Genomic DNA, 27073 nt, shown 5'->3' with positions numbered 1-27073 from the left:
TGGAATATTTTACTTAGAGGAAACTTTAATGCAGTTAAGATTATTAAATAATTTCAACTCAAATCAGTATTTCATGTATTTATTTGGTAAGTAGCCATGTGATGGCAATAGATTGACTTACTGTGCATTACCTCTAATCTAGTAAACAAATACATATATATATATATTTTCCTTTAGAATGCAGTGCCAACCACCATCATCGGCGCTGTGGGAATTCACATAGTGGCACTGGAATATGAGGGTGAACAAAAGCGTGTGGTGGCAGAGGAGCACAAAAGCACAGGCTGAAGCATCATAAGGGATGGATACGTTCCCATCAAGCTGGAAGACAAAACAGAGAACCACAGGGGAACAGATGCAGCAGATTTATTTACTCTCCACCTTTAGACTGCAGCATGAAGTCACACATGTGCAAAATGCGGTGAAAAATCAGCCATTTGCACATGAAAAGTTATGGAATTTTACAGTAATTCATTCAAATCAACATGGTGAGGAATTTATCAAGATATATTTTCATATCTCACCAACAAACAATTTGTCCTTAATAAAGCCTGCTTCAGTGACTCAGATTTGAAGCAGTATGCAGTATAAATATCATCAGAATATGGTTTAGAAATGTAGATAGGAAATGTCTTTGTCTTTCATTCCAGCAGCTTTGATGAAGCTTTTTGTTTTTTCCTGTACTGTTACAGAATTACCACACCCAAAAACGTGTGAGCACACACAGATGCCCTCTTCTGGTCAGGTTGGAGCCTGGTCTCTCAAAGTGAAATTTTGAATCATTTTGAATATTCTAATATGTTACTGCTATTGTATTTCACTTTAATCAGATATTGTACAGCAGGTTAAACAAAAATAAAGCATGCATTTATTTATAACCACTGTCTATGAATTAAAAAGAAAAGTTACAGTCTGCATAAATATTTGTAATATTTAAAAAAGAAAAGAAAAAAACTCAGTAAGACAGTAACACCGTTTTTTAAGGAAGACTTGTTGACATTTTTCAGATAGATATACATAAATGAATATTAACAAACAATCTCATCCTTTAGGATCATGCCTTTAAAATCTAAAGTTGAGCCTCATTTTTGTTCATACTACACTAAACATTTGTAAAAGGTTTCACTGAAGATCTATGGCTTTTATTGATACATCTGATGATCTGAGGCTTCTTTGGATGGACAATGGGAGAAGGGTGTCAGCCAGTTCAAAGTGTAGTCCCTGTAAAACAACATATGAGACGTTGCTTTGTCATATTGTCAGATTTTGTTTTTCAAAACAGTGAGCATATTTTGTAAATTTAATCTATATTCTTGTTTTGATAATACTGAACATATCATTGTGTATGTAATTTGTCTAAGGATGAGAGAAGAGCCTGAGAGAGGACCTGTTGATTTTTTGCCCTTTCCTCTTCTGAAACTCTTCCTCATCCACCGTCCACACCGCCCCAGTCCTCCCGTCCACCCGCACAAAGCATTTGTGGAGACTAAGATTGTGTCGCACAGCATTCTGAGAAAAAGGATGAAGCAGTTATAAATCATAAAATGTAATTTTGCATTCATATGAATTAGGTCTAGTGAGATTATTCAGCATGATTTTATCATGTCAACAGCGGCACCATGTGGACAAAAATATAATGTCTTAAAGTGCTTTGTGCTAAAGGTTGGAGCTTATTTGTTTTAATTAAGCCAAATCATATGGCAAGTAAACCATTCAGTCTCTCATAAAAAAAAATAAATAAATAAATAAATAAAAATGCTTAAATTGAGTTTTTGAGCTAAACAGAAATGGGACTGTTTCTAGTGGTTAGTTGGCTGCGACAGCATGTTCGGTACCTTCCATGTAGGAGAATTATGACGGAAATAGAAAAACATCCTTGTGAACCAATTGTAGATTTCGTTTAATGTCCGCTGTTTCTCTGGCGCTTCCAAGATTGACTGTATAAATAAATAATACATTTTACACATATACACGTGTAATACATATACATTTCTATATTTTAAAATGACCATTAAAATGTTTTAGATATATATATTTCTTCTTACCCATCTGATTAGAAAAGCATATGTATATGGAGGTCGTATATTGGCATATTTATAGTATTCGATGCTGTTAGCGAAATCTGTAAGTGGCAGAAAACCAAACAAGTGAAAAACAGAACATCACACAATAATTCTCGGAAATTGACCACAAACACTCATATGTGCATTGTGCCTTATGTAAGTCGCTGTGTGTTTTGCTGAGAGGACAAACTGCACAGCCGGGTAATGCAAATGAGCCAGTCATTTTCGAAAACATACTTGCACAATGCACAGCAAATGCAAAATCAAGGTTTTATAATAGAAGGTTTATGAGCAAGATCTCCAGCTGTGGCTGTGTGAACTACTTTTGGTCCAGATCTTAGGCAGCCTTTGTGGTCTGCAAGCATGCCAATTGTAACAACAGGAAACAAGCAATATCACAACTTCAACTGTAGTCATAGTGGTAGACCACCAACTTTCTACTGTCTGGTCAATAACATAAAGGGAAAGGAAGTAAACAAAAGATGGGTGTGGCCTTCTCATTGTAAACCATGTTGAATGGTAACCTTCGCCATTTCAGTTCCGCTTGATTGGATTGTTCGTGTTTAAAGAAACCCTTAAGCTAGATTGTGTGTTTAGGGGCACGGCAAGATGTGTATTTTAGGTTTTAGCAGGTTTTACCTGGCAGCAGGTGTGGTGGGGGTATGTGCCAGGGTTCCTGTCGTGCCGGTGCTTCACTTGCTCTCTCTGTCCTGCCATCTGGCTCCCCCAACGGGGGCAAATTTAGTGCCAGCGGCCTCAACCGGCCTGAAGCAACTCCCTGATAAAGAAATCAGTCCTTAATATGAGAGGGGCATTGAGCACAGCTATAGATTCCCATAGACATCTTGAAATGAGTACAACTGCACTTTGTATAGATTTACTGACTTTTTATGAAATCACAAAAAGGAAATGTTGTGTTCACAATGAGAGTCACTATTTCTTTATGCTCTCACGAAACTTGTGACAGGCTTAAAGAGTATTCTGAAGAGTCTTACAGTACATGTCGAGATGCATTCAAAGAGCTGAAGATGGATCTGCATGGCGTAAAGTTTCTGCTTCTCCTGAATAAGCTGAAGTCATCACACAGAGCACATTAGAGCCAGTGGGTTCTCAAACCACTTTTACCAAAATGTTTGATTCTTTTGGGTTCACACACAATGACTCAAAACCAATGAAACCATGATTCACTTTCAACGCCTCATTCATAATGACTGATGATGATCAGTGTTGCACAAAGCAAGACTTGAGAGTGCTGCTTGTAAGAGATAGTATCACTGATGTACCTGATTCTCCATGTGATGTACCAGGTCTTGCTGAACGCGCCATTGTGCAATAGTTTTCTCATCTGTGCTGTGTTCTCGGTTCAGATGTCTAGAATCATAAGTGGTGTCTTTCAGTTTGAAAATGATAAGTATCTAAGGGAAGCTCACTTATGTTATTTCAGATATTGGAATAAAATACAGACTTACCTCAAAAAATGTGTGTACTCTTCAAAGACTTTATCGCAGCCTGGCCAGCGACATTGTCCATTTACATAAAGAGAGCTGGATCTCTGCATCTCTGTCTGGACAGGGCTGAGGAGGACACATGAAGGATGTGAATATACTTACTGATGAACATTTATTATCTTTATGATTTATTTTCAATGGTACTTACCTGCGATGGTGTAAGCTGGGAGATTGTTTCCTGTGCTGACTTGATTCAGCAACAGCTTGTATGGAAATCTGTGCGCCGTCTTTTCTTCTGTTCATGGCTGCTGAGTGACTGTCATTTGCTAAAGAATGAGGTAAAACAGTGCACAATTTATTCATTTTTTCAGCTATTATTATATTATATTGTTTTTATGTTTAATATATATTTTTTAAAACTATATAACTCATATAAGATCAATTAAAATGTATTTAAATAATTTAAGTCATGAGTATTTTTTGTATTTATAATATGTAATAGTGTATTATATATTCTCATATTTATATTTAATTTATATACATTTGAGGTCGTCAAACATTTATATACCCCTTGTAGTATCTGCGAAATGTTAAAACTTAATACTAATAACAATACTACTATTACTAATTATTTTTAGTTGTAGTAGTAGTAACAACTTAATATAAGGAAATTTAGTTATTATTCTGTTTTGTGGAAAATATGTAAACATCTGCTATGTGAAACAGCTTATTCAGGGTTATATGGGAAAAAAAATGCAATTTTTATGATCCCTCTTTTTTTCTTTTACAAAAATGATCAACATTTTGCAGATTCTACAACGACGACAGCACCTCCTTCAGAGAGTTGAAAAACTTTTGTTTTATTTCTTTTGAACCTTTTTTGAGTCGAAACACTTTGAAGAGGTTACATGCAGCAGTGTATGTGTTCTTGCTTGACAGAACATGTACATATATGGAATATAATGATATCTCTGTGGACTTGTAAAGTGTAAAATGTAAAGTTTGAATAATTCATTGGACCACAAACCCTGAAGCAGGAGAGCCGTAGAGCGGAGTACAGACGGCCTGATCTGGCCAGCTCGAGAATTCTGAAACACTAGCTGAAGAAAATGCATCCGTTCCTCGTCACCAGCTCTCTGCACATGTACGCAAACACACAGAGAATCACGCCAACACCCTCTCCACAATAAAGGCCATTCACTGAAAGCTTCGTGTAGCTTTTAAACATCCGTAGCTTATTAATCTACCTGGCATGGTGGATGTTTTAAGTATGCTGAGTTGCTGGATGGAGCAGTATGGCTGAGCTGGACTGGTGCTGCTGTCTGAGGGGCAGAATTCTACAGAAATATATATTGCAGTTCATATAGCAAGAAAACACATCTATACATAAAATGTTTTGGAATCTTCCGAAAATGCAGCGTAAATGATATGCAAACAGCCTGCAAAAGGGATGTCTTCATTTTTAAGGCATTGTTACAGAAAGTACCAGAAAATGAAGCTCACTCACAGAACGTACAGCAGGCGAAAGATCTTCCACGCACTGGGGTGAAGAACGTTTGCTTATCAGAGGGGGAGATGCGTCATGCTCTTCTTTTAGTTGTGGCTGTCGTTCATTTTCTCTCCCACTCACCCTCTTGTCACTTTCTCTCTCAGACTGAGGCATTCCTGAAGTCAAGAGTTTGACAAAGACTGAAAATTGATGTACAGCGTCACATTTCACATAATGCATAATGTGGAAGAGACAATGAAACAATTAGCTGAACTTTAGCTTTTTAACTATATTTTTGGTTAAGGTTAAATTAGTGTTATATTTCTCTATATTAGACTATCTAGGAATATAATTGCTTACATTTTTTTTTTCATTTACCTTTTGTATTGGATTGGATTGTATGCATGTATGTATATGTATTTATTTGTGTAAGGTGTAATCACTGTGATTTTTTAATCAACTATCTTATATTGCTTTACTTATTAGGAACATATCTCTTTGACATTATTTTGTTTTTACATTATTCTGTTAACTTAAATCCACCATGTTGTTGTCTTTTTCGGGCATCACAAGTGTATGCCTTATTTGAAAACTAAATAAAGAGATTTTTAAAAAAAATAATACTGTATTTTAATAATACATGTATTTCATATATGAGAAGTGGTTTCATTCATTTGAAACCATAATTTACAAATACATTTTTAAATTGATTAAATAATTCAAACGAAATCTAAAACTTCTGTTTTATATATCAATCCACTGACCCCTTCATTATCCTCATGAACCTGATTTGATTCCTCAATTTATCTAATTATGACAATGAATTAAAGGGTTAGTTCACCCAAAAATGAAAAAATTGACAATTACTCACCCTCATTTCGTTCCAAACCCGTAAGACATTCGTTCATGAAATAAAATATTTTTAATGAAATCTGAAAGATCTGTCCCTCCATTGACAGATACGCAACTACCGCTTTGAAGCTTCAAAAAGTTCATAAAGAGATCGTAAAACTAATCCGTATGAATCGAATGGTTTAGTCCAAATTTTCTGAAAGGACAGGATCGCTTTATATGATGAACTGATTGAATTTAGGCTTTTATTCAAATATAAAAATTGATCAGCGAACATAAACAGAAGCTCAACTGTACCTGCATGACGCAAGAACAAACCTGCATTGATGAATGTTTAAATGTAAAGCTTAAATTAAATCTGTTCCTCATATAGGCTACAGCGATCGTGTTTCTTCAGAAAATTTGGACTAAACCGCTCAACTCATATGGATTAGTCCTATGATCTCTTTATGAACTTTATTAAGTGTCAAAGTGGAGTCAATGAAGGGACAGAAATCTCTCAGATTTCATAAAAAAATATCTTCCTTTGTTTTTTGAAGATGAAGATGAAAGTCTTACGGGTTAGGAACAGCATAAATGATGACAGAAATGTAACTTTTAGGTGAACTACCCCTTAAAATATGTTGGAAATGTATGCAAAATTGGCAAGCCTTAAAAATGTAGGCTACTATAGAGAAGGTGAAAGAAACACTATGGACATTCACAGAAAACCAGGAGGGAAAATAAGGAAGGTGCTGATATGATTCTATGAAGTTGCATTTAAAAGGAATGTTTGGCATGCATGTAAGGAATATGAGTCCCAGGAACACAGACCATCTTATGGGGGTGTTTTCAAGCAATTATGGGTTGAGCTTCTGTTTATGTTCGCTGATCAATGTTTATATGCAAACTGGGTGAGATTAGTAGTATTCAATGTAACTACGTGTGAACAGACTACATAATTTACACAAGCCACAAGACCATAATCATTTCTGACAAATCTCTAACCTCTAACTCCATTTTTTTTTTGGTTAAAGTCTCCAGAAAAACCTAAACATGAGAGATGCTTCAATGCGAACCCAAAATGTGCGTGACATCTGTCTGTCATACAAGATACAAACCTCTCCCACCTCAGGAAACCACACAAACACACTTTGCATTTTGCAAAAACATGCACAAAAGAAGCAACCCAGGAACAGGATAAGGGATATAAGACAACAATAGAATGTGGTTGATAATGTTATTGAGCCTGAGTTGAGATCAGAGCATCTATAACAATAAAATGATTCGTTTTTATGCATACTTCTGCACGTTAGAAAATGACATTCTAAATAAAAAATGAAATAATTTGGATGTTGTCTGTTAAGAATGAAAACAACAAAAATATAATCCTTGCATTGTTATTCTAGTCAGTCGCTTTTCTAGACAATGTGTCTGTCACTCCATATGTAATTTTGCTTTCAGGTTCACACAGCTCAGCGATGGAATATTACTCACTATCTCGTTTGATTCTTTTTCCTCTTTTCACATAATTGTAGCTCAAGACAAAAGAAAAAAGTGAAACTACATATAGGAATCAATATATGTAAATTTTTTCCATCTCTACCACATGAAACAAGTTGAAAAACTGTTAGTCTTTGTAAAATCAGGATGTTATCCAAAAAAAAAAAAAAAAAAAACTGAGAAAAAACAAACAAACAAAATGACTCACAGTGACCATAACTTTATCTCTTTTATCCTCCTACACTCATATTTCCATTGTTTGAATGTTTGGCGGTGTAGGTGCGGTAAACATACACAGTTCCAAATCATTTATCTCAATTTCATGTGCAACATGCATGGTATCGTACTGCATCATTATTTGCTTGGTTAACATTTTTAAAATATTGTTCAAATATGCAAAGCAGGGGTTAAAAAAAATTATAATAGTCCCATAATTCAAGAAGTTTTTTCTTTGAAAAAATAAGCATGTGTTATGCATGCAGATAATGTGAATGCAGATTTGAGTATCCATACAAATTTTGGATATTTTGGAAATGTAATCCAATGCTGTCTCATCTAAGGCCTACATACTTTGCCACCAAAGATGTCATTAAAATGACAGGCACTATTAAATCATGTATATTTCAGAAACAAGCAAGTAAATATTCACCAGCTTTCTTTACCTTGCGCCTTTGTAGTCAGCCGTTGTCTTCCTGTGCTCTTCTGGTTAAAAACGAGAGTGAAAGGATCTTTATAGGATAAAAAATGACAATCTGAAAAAAGAGAGAGATAAAATCTCACATCAAAGGAGTAAATGCAATGTTATATTCTTCAGTTTATATCAAAGAACATTGATTATGTTAGGAGGTTATGTAATTGTTCTATGAATGGCAACGGACGCACCAGTAACTATAGACCATCTAACACGTCAGTCTGCAGGGGTTGAGCACAAGTGTTCTTGTGGAAGATTAAAGACAATTTATATTAGTCTAAAACAAATGCTTTATGTTATGTTAAATATGTAATGTTGTGTCTGGCTAAGAAAGGCGAGTTATATTAAAAGAAAAAAGGCTAGTACAATTTTATTTATTTTGAGATTTGAGATTTTGAGATAAAATATTTTTTAAAGATAATGCATTGTTTTTGTTTTTGTTTTTTACTTATGAATAACAAATTACAACAAAATTACAAAAAAAAGTTTGCTAATAAAATGTCTCATTTCTTCTATGTCATATTATAACAGAAATACAGTACATGTTCACACATTACAAGAAAAAACACAAATTATTTATACCCTAAGATCTGAATATATATAAATTATTATATATATATATATATATATATATATATATATATATATATATATTTTTTTTTTTTTTTTTTAATAATATATATTATTCACTGGTCACTATGGTCCTAATTTCCAGCAGAGATGGAGATTAGTACATAAAGGGTAAAAAAGGTTTCCATACACGAGCAACTATATCGTGCAACACTTGTGTTAAGTTGTAGGAAAAATCTAATTTACGCTTAAGCAAACTGTTAACGCTTAAGTAGATAAGCATCCTCTCTCACGGAATAGTTTCCAAAGAGCTGAAGTGCATATTAAGACTCACCTGAAGTTGCCACCTTCCCACATAGAATGTGTCATTGCAAGTAGTTGGTATCCAGCACTTATTTATACTCAGAAAATACTCAGTGTCATCACAAAGGAAACTGGCACGTTCCACAAACAACATGGTGAGGGTATTCATAAACAACTCTTGAGTTTGACAGAAATACCTTAGTGAAAAGGTGTTTATTTGTCGTCGACCGGTGAATAGCATATTGATAAAGTAATAAAAATCATACAGAATCCCATACTGTAAAAAACATTTACGGTAAAAAAACCGGCAGCTGTGGTTACCAGAACTTTACCGTAAAAAATACAGTAGCAACGTAAAAAAAATCTGTTAAATTTACGGTAAAATAACGTATTTCATTAACTGATATAATGTTAATTTAATACAAACCTAATGAAGTACTAATATCTGTTTTGTACCTTTATAATACACTGACAGTCAACAAACACAGTGGTGATAAGAGTCACATGATGAATCAAAGTTCATCACAAGCAGATTTTCCACAAGCTGAGAAGGACAACACTAACATATAGAAGGTGCACACAGTGTCATTCACACACACGCTAAACACCATCATGGTAACATGCATGAAATTTTAAAAATGCAATAAACATTAATTTAACAACATTAGATGTAACATAAAACCCTAATGTACATAACTGATTAGGAAAAAATGAGAAAAACTAAGAAGAAACAGAGTCATTTCAACGAAAATATATCAAATAGGAATTGTCACGCAGGGAATTGTGGGAATGTCAATTTACGTTTTTTCACTGTAAATTTTACAATGAATTGTTATTTTTCACTTTCAAAAAACTGTGAATTTAACGGTATTTTACCGTAAAATTACATTAAATGTACCGTTAGATCTATTACAGTTATTCACCATATATAGTACGGAAACTTTCTATAAACCAATTGACAGTTTTTCACCGCAGCATTTTTACAGTCTTTTACTGTTAAAATCACGGTCATTTTTTACAGTGCACACATCAATTCATCACTGACTTTTAAATTTCCTGAGAGCATCTTTTGTGCATCGTTTTGAATTATACATTAGTATGAATTTTTTTTACATATGTTTAAGGGTGAAAATGCATAAAATGTTGTCCTGGGGCTGAAAATCATTACTTATCTGTGACATTACAAAAACAACAACAACAATGATGATTTTAATAATAATAAAAAGAATAATCATAAAGACTTATTATCATTTTGATTGTGAATCTTTTTCCTTCCAGTTCTCTTTACGGTACTGACCAATGTAAACGGAATATAAATAGCAATTGCTCCCTAGAAATGACATAAAGGTTTACATAAACATATATGGCAGTCAGTGCATGATTCCTAAAAATGTAATTGTATGTATATCGCATGTAATATTCGCTGCATCCTTGTGTGCCACTATCATAACTATAAAGAAGAGAAAATCATTATCTGTCATATGAAGAAATGTATGTGTTAACAATTTCCTACTGCCGTGCTCTATATATCAGTTGCTTTATTATCATATTCTTTACAGTTTGTACAGTTTGTGGTATAAGAAGAAGCAGAGCTACAGACAGTAAATGTACACGTTCAAATGTTCATCTTCATGTTGTTCCGAACCTGTATGACTTTCTTTCTTCTGTGGAACATAAAAGCATATATTTTGAAAAATTATGACGTTTTTTTTGTTCATACAATGTTTGAACACCAATATTTTCCAAGATATCTTCTTTTGTGTTCTGCAGAGGAAATAAAGTCACGCACAAGTTTGGAACAACATGAAGGTGAGAGAAAATCATGAGAGAATTTTCCTTTTAATGTGCTGTTTGTATATGTCGATGGACATGATATATGTTCATTATTTTACATTGTAATATATCCTAAGTAAGATCTGTAGCACTTTCTCACTGAATGAATCAAGCTGGAAAAAAATCCTTAGGGAAGATCAACTAAACAAAATTCACTTATTCACTTGGCAGCTTTCATAACCTTTAATATCTTTAAGCTGTGGGGACCAGAACTGACGACTCTGACTTCAGCAGTATGTCTGCTATTTCTGAAGTATGACATTTTCTTGGCATGCATCTGTTTCTGGATATCTGCTTCTGTAGATATTTATCTCTTTTACACAAATGTGAGTCAAATGTGTTTTAAGTAGTATGACTCAGTATTTCTTATTGTAGGTGTTCTCTGATTCAGCTTATTCGGATCCGTTTGTAGGCGTAAAATACTGATTTTACCTTGTAGTATAGTCACCGAAAAGACGTGACCTCAATATTCATGTGAGATAATTATCACATTAAGGGCCAACCAGTGTCTGACCAAAGTGCAGAGGTTGTTGTTGAAATGTGAAACTAGCAGGGATTTTGAAAACTGGGTCTCTCACATGTTTTGTCATACATGTGAACATGACCTTAAACTTCTATCAACTGCCATGTGTTCATAAACAAAACGGCTGTATTACAAAAACTCAGTTTCCACTGCAATAAACACCAATTATCAATCTAAATCAGATGACTTCTTCATAGGTTAAAGTTTCTATTATTATACTGTGGGTTTTATGGACAACACATTTAGTGACAAATATTGAAATCTTTAGCTTTTACATATGTGATATTTTAAATATTAGTGTTTTATGCCTATTTAAGTATAATAATACACGCTGCGATAAAGCTGAATCGGCGCATCCATTTCAAATTGACTAAACTTAAAGTTTAGTCTTAATTTTAAGCAAACAACAACTAAAACAGCTCTCACAATCACACAGGAACACACAGAAAATTTAAATTTACATAAATGGGACTGTCCTCACAAGAGCAAACGTCAAGTTTGTTTTGATGAGAATTCTTATTTTTGTGGTTGGCAAATGTCACACATGACATGTTCTGATTTCTGATAAGCTGCATTCTGATTTCCTCTTAAAGCCCGCCAGTGATCGTTGACAGTCACACGATTACATGCCATCGAATTTGCACAGATAAACACTTTCACTGGAACGTGTGACAAAGCTCTTTCTAATTACGAAAAGGAACTCTCACTTATCGCTAATAAATCTCTTTAGAATTAACAAATTCCATTCTGCACCTACATATATTATTGATATCAGTAATTAAAGAAAATTCTTAGAAACCTGTTATTTGGGCTAGGCCCTGCATTAAACTGTTGAACTGAGGGATGGATGCTGATGCAGCCGAAGCAGATCTAAGCCTTATTTTGAGCCACAGACTATGAAACAGGCCTAAAAAGACCCCGAACTGGCCTTTGAGGTAGCACTCAGTGTGATGAATGCTTTGCTTTTAAATATTATTGTGTTATATTCTATTTTTATTGCTTAATTCCTATCTATGTCTGTACTTTCTTTTGCACTTGAAGCTTCTGTCACCAAGACAACACAACAAATAAAAAACCGTATGTCATCACAGTATCTTTACTGTGTTTAAGAACACTATTCCTGGTTTCACAGACAAGGCTTAAGCCTAGTCCCAGCCTAAAATGCATGTTTGAGCTGTTTTAATATATTTTATAATATAGCTGTTTTTTATATTTTAAGATATGTCACTTCAAGTTGCTTCAGTTAAAAAAGCTCAAACATGCATTTATGCATTGCCATTGATTTGTCTTAAGATGCACACCAGTAGTATTTTTTATAAAAGTCCTAATTAAACGAAGGCCTAATAGTAGCCCTGCCTGTGAAACCATATGGCCAAATGAAGTCTTTCTATACTTTGAAGTAAACTGGACTTAGCACTGTAGCGATCTATAACTTTTTTTTCCACTAGAGGGCGCTAGTAAACACAGAGAGCCCTTTATATACAGCCAAATCAAATTAGTTATTTCTATTTGAGGATAGTGTAACGACCCATGTTTATTAAGAAAATTATATAAAATGTTATTAATAATCATTATGAAATATAATTATGTCGATATACCAGAGTACAGCTCTACAACAAAGTTCAGGAGACGTTTAAAGTTGCTCTGTCGGGTCACTATTTTAAACTTTTTACCATTGACCACGGCTGCACTAATGTAGTGTAGCTACAACAGCCGAGGATGTAGCAGCAGCTAACTAGCATCCCATAAGGTTCGTTTAGCAAATAGAAAGGGGATTTTGATATATTTAGGCCTATATGGTAAATCCACCATTTTGTTCTGCCTGTAAATTATAACAACGTTAAAAATATTAAAAACTACGTCTGTTTTGTACTTTAGTTCCTTCTGGTGATTGATTGTGTTACCTCAGGTCGGTTTTCCTTTTTGTCGGGTAAGGCCATCTGTTCCTGCGGCTTCCAGCGGTTCAGGCAGCTGTTTGGCCAGGCATGAGGGCACGCAGCGGATCGCTGTGCCACGCAGAGACAAAACACCTTTTTACCAGGAAGTTACAGGTAGATTAAATGCTCACACACCAAGGGCCTACTGAGTGAGCTGGCTTACAACATCCCTCTCTTCAATCAAAAATGTGCCAAAGACCCAAAAGCCATAGAGGAGACCTGGGAGTGTTGTAATTCCTATTTAATTGGTTTCAAAATAAAATAGTAGCCTATATAAATTCATTTCTTATCTACAAACAGCTTAAATTAGTGTGAAGTAGGCCTACTACTAATTGTGGAACTAAAAGAATATTTGAATATTTGGTGCATGAAATAAAACGGCACACAGGGAAAAAAAGTAGGCTAAATAGAAAAACTGAAAAGGTAGTATAGCCTAGGCCTTCTGGTAATTTTTGTTCAATATTTGTTTAAGGTACCTGTTTTGAAATGTTTAAGGATGAAGAATGTTATAAAAATAAGTAGTAGGCTATATTACTATATAGCTATTTGTAGGCTATTGTAGCCTATTGTTTTTATTTTGGTAAAAACAATGCTTTTATATTTTTTTAATACACTCTACTTTTTTAGAGTGTAATGAGATATACTCATTGTTAAAACCATCCATCATTATTAAACATTTTAATTCCAAACAGAAAAGCATGTATAACATAAAATTCGAAACAATATATATAGCCTATATGGCATATATATATATATTTTTTTTTTAAAACTATAATTTATTTAAATAATTGTATTTTTGAAAACACTGGCCATTTAAAAGTTGTCTATGATTTCAGTGCACCACAGTGGGCAGAACAGCGTCAGTAAGCCTACCGAAAAATCCCGAGGCGTTTCCGAAGGGATCCGATCCAGAGAAAACTGAGGTAGAGCGCAGAGACGGGAGCCGCTGTTTCCACTTCTCCATCGCAGAAGAACCCATTTCATTTCGTTCATTTTCCGTTAACATTCTTAATTCAGCGATGGCACCGGAATACTGACAGTGATGGCGAATTCCCGAGCAAAGACTCGGGTCTGACTGCCATGTGTGATCCATCTTTTTTGCGCCTTGCATCACAGACCGTACCAGGCTTATGCATTTTAAATATATAGGGCGCTTACATGTACTGTGTACATGTCTCCACATAGAATGACTACACTATGTGAGAGGACAACGCTGATGCCAATGGATATACCGAAGGATGATGCTTGATAAAGCGGATTTATTCACGTCGAAGATAAGATGTGTATCGGTGTGGCGTGGGAGAAAATGTCTTTGGCTCCAGCAAGAAAATGAAGATGGGAAGAAGCGTCTCGTCCTGTAGCCCAGTAGCGAGAGCCAGTCGTTATTTACATATCTAAATCTGCGCACAAGATAATGATACTGACGCTGTGTCTCAGGATTAAACGAAACCACAAAAACACTGCAGAAATAGAGTAATTGTGCTATTAAACTCTGCTTGATTTAGTCACCGTGTGATGGGAATATACTGCTAAGGCTTGGCCTAGCTTTTATGGAAAACCCGAAGACATGACATGCACACGAAAAAAGAGGAAACGATATTTTTTGTTTTTTAAAACCCGTATGTATGTAATATTCCAGCTTCTGGCATAATATTGTTTAAACCGTTCAGCAAAAGACTTTCCAGTGAAACAGGTCTTGTTTCTGTTTTTCAGACGTGACCATTCCGTGTATAATTAATTAATTAATTAATTAATTTTTTCATTCTGTGTTCATAAAGGACGTCGAGGTTCATCTTGGATTACAATTTGGATTCATGTGCGATTTATTGAACGCGTTGTGTCGGGTCGAAAACACGTATTTGCACCTTTTTGTGAATTTTTTATTTTTTTTTATTTTTTTTAATATTTGCAACAAGCTCCAGTTAAGGCCTACTATCGAGAGGTCCATTGTCTATTGGGAGATCGAGAATTAGCCTACAGGTAAGAGATCCGTCACTGTATGACTCCCCTATTTGATGTTTTATAATTTAACTAGACTATAAAATGGTGCTCGAGCATTTAAATAATTTTTTTTTTTTTTTTTTGTCAATTTTTTTTTAAAGTCAATAATAATAATACAACATCCATGACTCTCGCCATGACGCATAATATGTACTGAAGTGAAATGCAGGCCTGTTTTATGCATTTGTTATTTCATTGTCCCTCATGCAAACGCGCAGACGCGCGCGCGGAATAAGACGCACACAGAGGGAGAGACGCCGTAGTTCTTCAAGATATCTAATGATAACCATGCAGGTCACAATGCTCTAAGAAGATGTGATTCGCACCCAAGAGAGATAACGAAATATCAGTGTAACACTGTCTGGGACTGTCGTATATGCGCCCTGGCAGAGTCCATACGGGTCATTTGCACTTTTGCGTATTGGCTGTGCGAGTCACGTCATTAGTTCTAAGCAATACATTATTTTTCATGTGTTTTACAGAAAACCATCGACAACGCACGCGCTGTAAAACAGGCTCTAGTTCAGTAAACGATTTATGTGTGGCGCATCACCAAGCGCACCGATAGCCCTTCGCAAATGAACATAATGGAGATACAGCGAGAACATTTTGTAAAAGCTAGCCACGAACGACGGGATCACATTGTTCTTTTTCATCGTATCAAAACGATAGGTGTGGGAGAGTCGAAATGATTCAGGCTCGTATGGTTGGTGAATTCCGCGTCGCCTCCTCCCACCGAGACCACGGTAGCGATATTCACTGCTGTTGCTATCCAGCCTTCTACCTCCAACCAACTCCCTTTACATCTGACTCCTCCCAACGACATCGAAGGCCTTCTCACTATTAATGCGAGATAAGAGCACACTAAATCTCTGGAGGGAAATATTAAAGAGTCAGAATAATTAATACAACATAATGATAACCCAAGGGATGACAACTGTAATGGGTACAATAGAGCTAAAGACCTCCCTTAAGGAAAATGTTTGTGTGTGTATGTTCCCAAGTGTGTGAAAAAAAATGTCTTTTTATTGAATATTTGTCTGACAAAAAAAACTACTTTGATTTAAAATTTTGTAAATTAACAAGTTGTCTCAGTTGTAACAAGTGTATTCATTTTTTTGGGTGTTTTTTTTGTTTGTTTTTTTCACAGGGAACCTTTAGCTCTACCATCTTTATGGTACTTCAAATACTATTATTTCAATGCATTATTTCTATTTTATTTGGTAGTTACGAAAAAAAAAAGTACTTTGTCTAAAAATGTATGCGATAATAGGAACATTTTAAAAATGATTTCGATAATCAAATCCAACCTTTTGGCATTGCACATAATCACCTTTTTTGGCTAGAATAATTTTGCAGTGCAGAGCGATAAACTGGTGTTTATAGGAAAGTACTGTGTTGCTATATAGTGAGAAAACAGTACAATAGTATCTCATAAGGGACATTTATTAATTAATAAATTAATTAATTCAATTATATGTAGGCCAACAGACCAGTTTGTCCTCAAGACATATAGCCTATGTTAAATATTGAATATGAGACCGTTTTTCAAATGGCTTATCAAAGTGTTCAGTGGAGGAGGGTAAATTCTGTTTCACTGAACAAATGAAACTTCTCAGCCAACCTTTTTGGAATGCGTGTGTGCCCACGAGTCTAGCTGACAAAAATTGTGAGGTGAACACTTTCACTTATGTAGGTGACATGAATGACATTACCAGCTCAGACACGTCTAAATAAGCCACATATTTTTTTTAGCCCTTTATGTCCCAGACCAAAACGTGAGCACATTAGCATTTACTGTGGGAACAATTTGCACGCAAATCGATAAAATTTGCATATTGAAAAGTTTCATCTTTGGACCATAAAAATGTTAATACTCCCTCCATACCAGGTCACTGAACTGCTCTTTCAAGATGTGAAAAATGTGACATTAAGCAGTGAGAAAACAGTTGTTCAGGTTATATATTCCTTTCATATTCCTTCCTTTTATCTTTTTTGCATGAAGGTAAAGTTCAATGATATGCATGTAGGACACTAAATCTCTTAATATTCATGTCAGTTTGTTTCTACCTAAAGGTTACTACAATTGGAAACATCTCAACAGAGTGGAAGTGCTGATTCAAATAACACCTTTAACTGATATAAAGCTGTATATTTTGTAAACTGGTTACAACAGGTTGTCACAGTAAGGTTGTAAAATTTTATCTTCTCTATGACAGAAACATTCACTGTAATCTCCATTCTGGCTGATTATTCCTCATGAATGACACTTTCCTTCCCAGCTCACCTCAACGCATACAATTCTAAGTTGCATTCAGGCTTACAAAGACACATACACCGCACTAGGCAGAAGGACCCTGTAGCCTAGCAACAAGCAGCTGTAATTGCTGTGACACAAGTGAATTAGTGTTTCTGCTCTAAAACAATGGGTCGGCGCAGTTCTATCTCCTGTTGGACTAAGGTACTCAGTGACTTTGTCATCAACTGGCGTCTACTTTGAGCTTTCTCGGTATCAGAGGATGTTAGCCAGTGAGGGCTGGCACAAATGGCGCTTTAAATGCTGCCAATATCACCTCAGCAGGTGAAGGTATACACCTGAATTCATGGATCAGTGCTCTTTCACATAGAGAGAGTCGGATAATTCTAGCTGGCTGCTCTACACCACAGCAGGGTACATGTCTGTTTGGCAAGTGTATATGCCCTCGTCTAAATACCGTCAACCAGGGGCGGAGTCTGCCTTTTCGGTATGTGGGTGTAAATGAGAGAGCTTATGTTAGGTGGAACGTCCAGAAACATTTGGCCAAAATTATTCATGTCATTATACTAAGTTCAAGCTTCTTTTTTTTTAGAATAATTTCACTATATATTCTAAAGCTTTGTTTGGAGCACTGCTATAGCCTTTAATGTTGATTAAAAAGATTTCCAACTCTTTCATTCCCCCCTTCCCCCACACCCCTTGCCCCCGCATCCTGGTCCACATGCCTATACTCAACACATAAAAAGTGATGTGTTGTAGCCTAGCAACAATGAGGTAATTACCATGAAAGACTAGTTGCTGGCATGCCATGTAGCGTGTGGTGGAAACAGCTGATCTGTTCGGCACTAAGGGAGAAGCAGAAGATGTTCCTCAGCATGTTACAGCAGATGCTTACAGGAGTCCTGCTTATCCTATTCAACAAAATTATTGATTGATCTGTGTTTACTGATGGTGGACACGTCAGGTGCTCTTTTTTCTATTCTTTCTATAGTAGTTTATATTTGGTTTATGCACTAAAATATATAGGATTAAGAATTTTTTTTCATTTATTTTATTTAATATATTAATATTTAATATTATTGAAAATAAATGTTTCGTGCACAATCCAGAGTTGTAAATTAACTTGATTAGAATCATTACTTAACAAACATAAAATGTCCCCAATACTGCAATAGATGTCTTGAGAAATCACTTCTACCTCTATACGCAGTGCTGGGCAGATTACTTACAAATTATAGTCTGTCAGTGATTACAAATTACATGATTTGTCATTAGGTCAGAGGAGTTTGTCTGACAGAAGAAGATTGGGAATCCCTTCATTACATGATCAAACAATAATAAACATGAAAACAGCAATGACATTACACATTCAAAGTTTTCCAGGTTTGAAATATCCAGATCAATAATTTGTGAAGGTTTCATAGTGTTTTACAGCTATATATCTGCAGTGTTTAGTAACTTGCATAATTATCTCATACTCATCTCATGGTGTAATTGAGAGGGTCTTTTGTCCCCAAATGTAGAAGCATCACAGATTTATTTACATGACAATTACATGGCCATTCTATATTGTGAATATAGTCAAAGCTAAATGGTAGGAAATTTTAAGACTAAAAGAAGAATTAGGGAGAATCAATAAATTGTGAATAATTTACTGCCATTATGTGAATAATATGTAATCATGTAATCCATAAAAAGTAACTGTAATCTGACTGAGCATTTAAAAAAATAATATAATCTAATTACAAGCACTACATTTTTTAATTCTTATTACGTAATCCAGATTACATGTAATCAGAACTACCCAACACTGTTTATAGGACATTAACATGCGCAGTTAGAATAAAGATGCAGCATATTTTAACTGAATCAACACTTGGGAGTATGTGCAGATTACTCTCAACGCCAATGCCAATGAAGCCGAGCGACACAATTGCATTTTCCATTGTTTTTCATTGTTTTATCTATGTAAACACGCTACAGGAGAGTCAGGTATTTTTAAGATGCCGCATTTTTCAGACGCTGTGCCAAGTTAAAAGACGTTCAACTTTTAAAAACACATCTCCTATGTTATTTTCCATTCTGCTTTCTTTGTGAACAACCCCATTTATTTTTTAAGTCTGATTGGAATCTGGATCTTTAAAGTGCATGTAAACAAGCAAAAACAACAATAACAAAACAGTTGGGAGAGTGGCTCAGTAGAAACGTAAAAACTGGTCAAAAAAAGGCAATAGCATTATAAGAAAATTATGGTTGCACTTTATTTTACAGTATGTGCAGTTTCAGTGTACTTACAGTGTAGCCTACTTACCCACCAAAGTACTGAGTAATGTAAGGTAACTACATGGTTAGGTTAGTTTAGGTTTAGGGGTAGGTTTAGGGTTAGTACCTTACCCAGTGAGTGTCATTACTACCATACGTACATAGAATGTACATGCAAAACAGGACTGTAAAATAAAGTGCTACCAAAATTACTACTGTCTTTTAATTTTCTTTGGGAATAGTGGTCGACTGTCATTAGTTTAGATTGAAACCTGAACCTAAAATAACAAAATAAATAACAAAATGCGAAAGAATTCCAGTATTTCCAATGTACATTTTATCACCAGTATGTTTCCACATGGCAAATAACTACAAAAGTTCTTCATTTGATTTTCTACTTTACCCGAATTTTTTGGATAATTTTTCACATTTATGAATTGCCATAGTACTTCTTGAGTTAGATTTTTTATTTGGCACTAGTAGCAGTTTGCTGTTGAATTAGTGGGGTAATCTCAGAGCTCCATTTATTTGCTAGAAACAATACTCTTAAAAAATGCTGTAGTGGTATTAAGAATAATCTCTCTCTTTTTCATGCTATTTAACACTTCTTGACCTAAAAATCGTTTTTCCCAGGCATTACAGAAAAAAAAAGTCAGAAGTATTTGTGGCCTTTAAAGACCAGCATTTGTTTGTAACAAATGTTTTGTTCTTTATTAACAGGTGTGGAGGCACGTTTGAAGGGACGTTCCAAAGAGAACTATACAAAATGGGGCAATGCATATCAAGCTTCTCTCCTTCCATTTGAGACAACAACGAAAGGCAACCACGAGGACGGACGACAGCTCAGCTGGAGGTGGCGGAGGTGGAGGAGGGAGTGGAGGAAGTGGGGGTAAAGGAGGAGTTGAAGGAGGAGGTGTGCAATTCGAGCAGCAAAAGGGATGGCCAACGGAAACGCAAGCAGTGATGGGCCTGGGAACCCCTTGGCGGCTGTGGTGTCCACGACAGGTGGCATGATGGGTGGAGCACCTTCTTCAGCTGTGTCTACCTATGTGAAACTCGTCCTTCTGGGGCTGATCATCTGCATCAGCCTGGTGGGCAACTTAGTGGTATCCCTGCTGGTGCTAAGGGACAGAGCCCTACACAAGGCACCCTACTACTTTCTTCTGGACCTTTGCCTTGCCGACACCATCCGTTCGGCGGTCTGCTTTCCCTTCGTGCTGGTGTCCATCAAGAACGGCTCGGCCTGGACTTACAGCGTGCTCAGCTGCAAGGTGGTGGCCTTCATGGCCGTCCTTTTTTGCTTCCATGCTGCCTTCATGCTGTTCTGCATCAGCGTCACACGCTACATGGCTATCGCCCACCACCGGTTCTACTCTAAGCGAATGACCTTCTGGACATGTGTGGCGGTGGTATGTATGGTCTGGACGCTGTCGGTCGCCATGGCATTCCCGCCCGTCTTTGACGTCGGCACCTACAAGTTTATCCGCGAAGAGGACCAATGCATCTTCGAACATCGCTACTTCAAGGCCAATGACACATTAGGCTTCATGCTGATGCTGGCTGTGCTAATCTTGGCCACTCACGTGGTGTACATGAAGCTTCTGCTGTTCGAATACAAGCACCGAAAGATGAAGCCGGTCCAAATGGTTCCAGCCATCAGCCAGAACTGGACCTTTCACGGACCTGGAGCCACAGGCCAGGCGGCCGCAAACTGGATAGCAGGGTTCGGCCGTGGCCCAATGCCTCCCACTTTATTGGGCATCAGGCAAAACTTGCACAACCAGAACAGACGCCTGCTAGGCATGGAGGAGTTTAAGGCCGAGAAGCAGCTTGGCAGGATGTTCTATGTCATCACCTTGTTTTTTCTGGTGCTTTGGTCCCCGTACATTGTGGCCTGTTACTGGCGGGTCTTTGTGAAGGCATGCACCATCCCGCACCGGTATCTGTCCACTACCGTGTGGATGAGTTTCGCCCAGGCTGGCGTGAACCCCATCATCTGCTTTTTCCTCAACAAGGACCTGAAGAAGGGTCTGCTGGCCCACCTGCCTCCCTGTTGTAGAACTCCACCTCAACTGCCCCGTGAGCCTTACTGTGTCATGTGAAGATGAGTGTTCATTCATAATGTTCATTTTTTTATGTTCTTTCTCTTCTGGATGGTTGGAAAGTGGACAGCCAGGGGGAGGGATTAAGAGGTCTGTAATGATGGAGACATGGACAAACTTTAAGAGCTGTTGTGGCCTTTGATTCAGTTTAAGATGCTTTAAAAGGGTGGATGTCACAGAATAAGCATCTACTGTCACCTTAATGATTTTAAGGGCAAAATGGGCTCTACGCTAATATGCGGTTTGATAAATCAACTCTGAACAGGTTTGAAGAACCGTGTGTTTCGCGTTAGGGTGGTACAAATTCACAAATCAACCAAACTGATGGTCTATTTTATGGTGAATGTATGAAGGCTATATCAAATGGCTTCTTATGATCGATCTCGACAAACATTACCGTTTGATTTGACTCAGTATCTGAATTCCTTTACCAGGATCCTGAGGGCCTCGAATCAAAGATTTGCAAAAATATTCATATTCATGCCTTGTGAACAGCTGCACTCCTGGCAGAGTAATTTATATTATTTGAACTAGTGATTCAAAAATACTCGACGTGCATGTGTATTACCTTATCTTTAAGGGGAAACAAACTTGAGATTAAACTATTTTTAAAAATGAGTGCCAAGCATAAGCCTCTAGGAATGAGTGAGGCTGATAAAAAAAAGACAAAGTTTCTACAATTTATGCTAATTGGATGGGCTGAATCATTCCTGTGGCTCCATCAGGCAGGAATTAAGATGCTCATGAAAAACAGTGTGTATAAAAACTTCCAGAACAAATAATGTTGATTCAAAGGGATTGTAGACAAAAGGAGCTGACTGAAAATATGAATCTGTGTGAAATATGGCCTATTCAGGGTTGTAGGCTCTTTCCCTGAGTTTTTGCTGTAATTTATTGTTTTTTTAGTTTGTCTCTTTCTCTCTCAATTCTGTTTACTTCATTTATAAAATATTTCATATCATTGCACAAAATATCTCATGCCTTTATAATTTCCGTAATGAATCTGAATATATGACCATCTTATGATATTGAAACCAGAAAAGGTGAAGTATTTTACTGTTAGTGGTCTCATTTTGTGAAGAGACGGGTCAGTATTGAATACTGATCTGTTAATGATGTATTTCGGTTAAACCAACCGATCATTTATCCTTCCGAACGCTTGCACAGAAGATGTTGTAGAGGAGAAGTTACTTGGTCTTTTGCATTTTGAATTACTTGAATGAAAGTTTGCTAGCCTATTGGAAACAAAAGGTTTTTAATATGTGATTTTCATACATGTATCTTGGAAGGTAATCTTGGAAGGTATGTTGCATTAGAGGTATTTTAGTTTGCATTTACTGTGTTTTACAGTCTAACACAGGATGACTGGATTTTTGGAAAGAAGTTGTTGGTCAGGTAGTAAGGAACCTAAAGTTAAATGTTTGTGCTGGATTGAAGTCTGACAGTGCAATTCGGCCTCCTGTTGACCATGAATCAAACAAAAATCTGGTTTTTAATCTTGTAATAAAAATATGAATGTGTTTGAGATTAGGGAAGAAAAAAACATGTAAGGTGTTAGTGGAATGTTTAGATTTCTTTTTTGAAGTAGGTATTCCATTTCATTAGGAGCTAATAGGTGGATGAACTAAATTCCGAAATGGGTTCAGTGTCAAATGAATTTTCCTTAATATTTTGCACACAACTCAAGAAATCATTGATCAGCCACATGATTTCTCTGGCATATATTGACTTGAATCAGAATGCTGACCAATGCAGACAGGACAGATTGTAATATTTCCGTGAATGTTCAACGAGATCTCTCTGTAGGGTAGGCATGGGATTGGTAGAAGTGATCAGACTTTCTTTTTCTAAAACCTATCATTGCAAGAACACAGAAAAACAGCAGAAAAACATCTATAATGAACAGAAAAAAAGAGGAATATTTCTTTCTGTTACCTGCATTTTATGCCTTACTCCATTACCAAGGTTTAATGTTACCAATGCAAGAATGATCTGAAAGCTGTATGCTTCTATAGACACCAATAAATCATACTAAAACATATGCTGGGGAAAACACAACACTGTGTATTTGTGGATTATCGGAGGACATGTCTCGATGCCCTTAACAAGCCTGTGGGTTGCGGGTAAGAAGACGCCTGCAACGGCTGCGTTGATAACGAATTCGCGAACTGTGGCATGTGGGAGTGTACAATTTTGCTCAGTTCTCTGGAGAGACTTGAATTTACGAAAACAAAACAACACAGAGAGACACAAATTGATTTTCCGTGGAATTAAAAGGAACTTCTTGGATTCGTAAGGATTTCTTTGAGACTTTTTTTCTTCTTCTCGTCTTTGGGCGGGTTTGGGGTGGGGGACAGTATGTGAATGACGGTTTGGGCTATTGTTGTATTCACCTGTGAATAGGAAATCGCTTGGGTCGGTGTTGGGGATGGGTGAACCGGATGTGATTTTGTAACAAGCAAAAATGCCTGGTAGAACATTTTTAGTTGCTTCAGGCATCTTATCTTTTGTAAAATAACTGTGAACCTCTGTGTAATTTCATGTGTATTATATGGACAATGCACTAACTTCAAGTGGGGGGCGGAGTGAAGGGTGGGGTTACGACCCTTGAACGTCATCTTTTTACCACGCATGTGTGTGTGAGTGTTTACGCTGAGTATGAGTGTGTGGATGGAACTGGGTACTCATGAGGAGCAAAGCAAAGGTGAAAGGTCAGAGATACACCGCTTGATAGGAACCACTCCTGAAGTTGATCCACTAAAACTTCACATTTTTAATGCATCAACACAATTGCAAAGACTACAGAGAGCTGAGCCTTAAATAAAATACGTTTATTAGAATCAACAGAGGATATGGATCATAACCAACACTCAAAGAGGAATATGTCTTGTTTACCACATCTTGACACTGACATGAAAACACAGCTACAGATGGAAAAGCAATTTCAGCATTACGGAATGAATTTTGATATTCAGATTGCACCTTTAAATGCAATCAATCATTTTAGTTCATTCTAAACGTTCATTATCTGCAGTTCTTGCATCTTTTTTTTTTCAGAATTTATAAAACTACAGTAAAATTGTTGTTCAAAAACAATTGCACACTTCTGGGTAAACAAAAAAGGATGTAAACTGCATAAAGGAAAAAACCCCGGTAAAACCATTTTGAAAAGCTATAACAGACAAAGATGAGTTTTCTTAAGTTTAATTATTCTAAAACAATGCAATGAGTTTGCAAGCAAAAACTGTTACAAAGTTTATTTGATACCTATGTCTTAATTTTATTTGCCTTTTATATTAATTATCAATAGTGCCTGAGTTGATCAAAAAATCTTTTTCTGATTAATCGCTAATAATTGCCAAATTATATGAACATGCATGAGTATGTGATTTTATCATTTCAGCTCACTGAACTACTGAACGAATGAAAAAAATCTTTAAAACAGCTTAGATATGACAAGCCACTCATACAGCGAACTATTACAAGAGCAATAGACAGCACCTGTCCATCAAACGTTCATGGGATTGAAATTTTAGTTGAGCAACTCAGGAGTTGTTTATTTGTGAATGCATGATGAATGAAAGGGGTAAAGGAAAAACTAAAAGAAAAAAAGAGAAAGAAACGTGAGTCAGCTTTCAGATATCTTGATCTGTAAATCAACAGGATTTTTTTTCCAACATGACAATAAAAGTTTACTTTTGTTGCATTTTTGCCTCTTAATGTGGTGTGACCTTTATTCAATGCACTATGAGTTCAAGATTGAGTTAGCAATCTATTCTTATTTGATTTTTGGATTCTTTATTCTTTTGTCATAATGTTTGTAACCTCTTTGACAGTGAAGTTTGCCAACTCATAAATACCTCAGGTTCACACGCTTGTATTATGAGTTGGCCTTTGACCTTAATCTACTTCAGAGAGACACTGAACTATATAGGATGAGCAATTCCCTTTGATAGGCCAAAAAATTAAATGCGATTATGCAATTCTTGTTTTTATATGGAACATTGAAGTATTTATTCTAAATGATCTGTGCACATCATTTGCCATGTGCCTTTGTAATTTTTAATCAAATAACTTCCCTCTTGCAGCGACATCTCTTTTCTGATGATGTGTTTACTGGCATGAGGGCGGGGCAACCTTTCACTCACATGACATCACAGCAATAGCAAACCACGACTATCCAACCATCCAATCAATTCCTGATGGACAAAATCAAGTCCACCCTACATTTTCTTTCTTGTTTGAGAAGCGTTTCACACTGATATACGTCATAATAGGGAAGAAAACACTGTCGCAACTTACGTTTCATGTCAGCTTTAATTTCTGATCAAATTACCATGAGAAAAATATGTTCATTCAGGTTCTCGCTCTGTTCCTTCTGTCCAATTACGGTCATTTGCAAAAATGGTAAATATTTGCATGAGCATTTAATAACATCAGATAGCACCATGGTGTCTCTGCAGCCAGCTCAGATATTGCAATCTAAAACTGAGAGAGAGCTTCCATTGGAATTCAACAGTGATCAGCAGCATGCGGTGGATGAACATTAGTCCACTCGGCGTGAGATTGGCCATGGTTAGATGCTCACACCATATGTGTGAGGTCAACTGATTAATGTTTGCCAGTCTGCGCTTAGTGAGGTTTGATCCACAGCAAATCCAATAAAGGCAACCACTCGCCCTCAGACTCATGGTAGACTGAGAGAGGAGCATATGTATATAGTTTACTTAGGTTCTACAGAGAAGATAGGTGTACAAGAAGCTATGGATATATAAATGAACAGAATGACAGCAGGAAGGAATGAAGACTTCAACAGCAGAGGGAGCGGGATGAGTAAAAGCGCTGGCCTGGAGGAATTTCACCTCATGGCAGGTTAAAGCTGAGCTGAGCTGACTGTCTGTCTGGCCCAAGCAGGGGATTCAGGCCACAGATCAAGCGAGGCCAGATGAGTAGGGTTCTACTGTAGCCTTCTCCCATATTCACTGCACAGATGAGTTACTTCTTGCTATTATATCTCTTGTAGTTTGTAACAGCCTTGTGTTTCTATGGTTTACATTTGTGGAACAATCTAACCCAAAATTCAAGGCACAAAATCCTTCAACTAATGAAATGCATAGTAAAAAATTGCCATTGTTACATGTTGCGCTTGTTTTCTTTATTCACAAACGTACTCATTTTTTAAGACTTTTGACCTTTTTAGGATTTTTATAGCATGTACATCTCCCTTGTTGCCTTTTCATCTGTACATTTTGGTAAATCT

General features: G+C 36.4%; 2 protein-coding genes across 8 annotated transcripts; one reads left to right on the top strand and one right to left on the bottom strand.

The window, feature by feature from the left end:
• Positions 1–72: 72 nt before the first annotated feature.
• foxp3b (forkhead box P3b) lies at positions 73–13294 on the bottom strand. Of its 6 annotated transcripts, none has more exons than XM_048209776.1 (14): positions 13159–13294; positions 7984–8086; positions 5019–5176; positions 4759–4848; positions 4539–4647; positions 3720–3837; positions 3533–3637; positions 3347–3434; positions 3059–3133; positions 2703–2841; positions 2046–2122; positions 1836–1937; positions 1388–1509; positions 73–1221 (listed from the first exon to the last, which is right to left on the bottom strand). In XM_048209776.1, exons 3-14 carry the CDS (start codon positions 5172–5174, stop codon positions 1143–1145), a joined length of 1260 nt encoding a protein of 419 aa, XP_048065733.1. In that variant the 5' UTR covers positions 5175–5176; positions 7984–8086; positions 13159–13294; the 3' UTR covers positions 73–1142. The 6 variants fall into 6 exon arrangements, with proteins under 6 accessions (XP_048065733.1, XP_048065730.1, XP_048065735.1 ...); XM_048209773.1 differs by having other exon boundaries at positions 7997–8086; XM_048209778.1 differs by having other exon boundaries at positions 4759–4833; positions 7997–8086.
• On the top strand, positions 13173–25519 carry gpr173 (G protein-coupled receptor 173). 2 transcript variants are annotated; one of them, XM_048209780.1, is made up of 2 exons: positions 13173–13305; positions 20432–25519. In XM_048209780.1, exon 2 carries the CDS (start codon positions 20650–20652, stop codon positions 21811–21813), a length of 1164 nt encoding a protein of 387 aa, XP_048065737.1. In that variant the 5' UTR covers positions 13173–13305; positions 20432–20649; the 3' UTR covers positions 21814–25519. The 2 variants fall into 2 exon arrangements, with proteins under 2 accessions (XP_048065737.1, XP_048065736.1); XM_048209779.1 differs by lacking the exon at positions 13173–13305 and adding an exon at positions 14285–15171.
• The last annotated feature ends 1554 nt before the right edge of the window (positions 25520–27073 follow it).

The sequence above is a fragment of the Megalobrama amblycephala genome, linkage group LG12 (genome assembly GCF_018812025.1).
Source record: "Megalobrama amblycephala isolate DHTTF-2021 linkage group LG12, ASM1881202v1, whole genome shotgun sequence".
Lineage (NCBI taxonomy): Eukaryota > Metazoa > Chordata > Actinopteri > Cypriniformes > Xenocyprididae > Megalobrama > Megalobrama amblycephala.
Note: the sequence above shows the minus strand (reverse complement) of the source record. Positions and strands in the feature narration are given on the sequence as shown.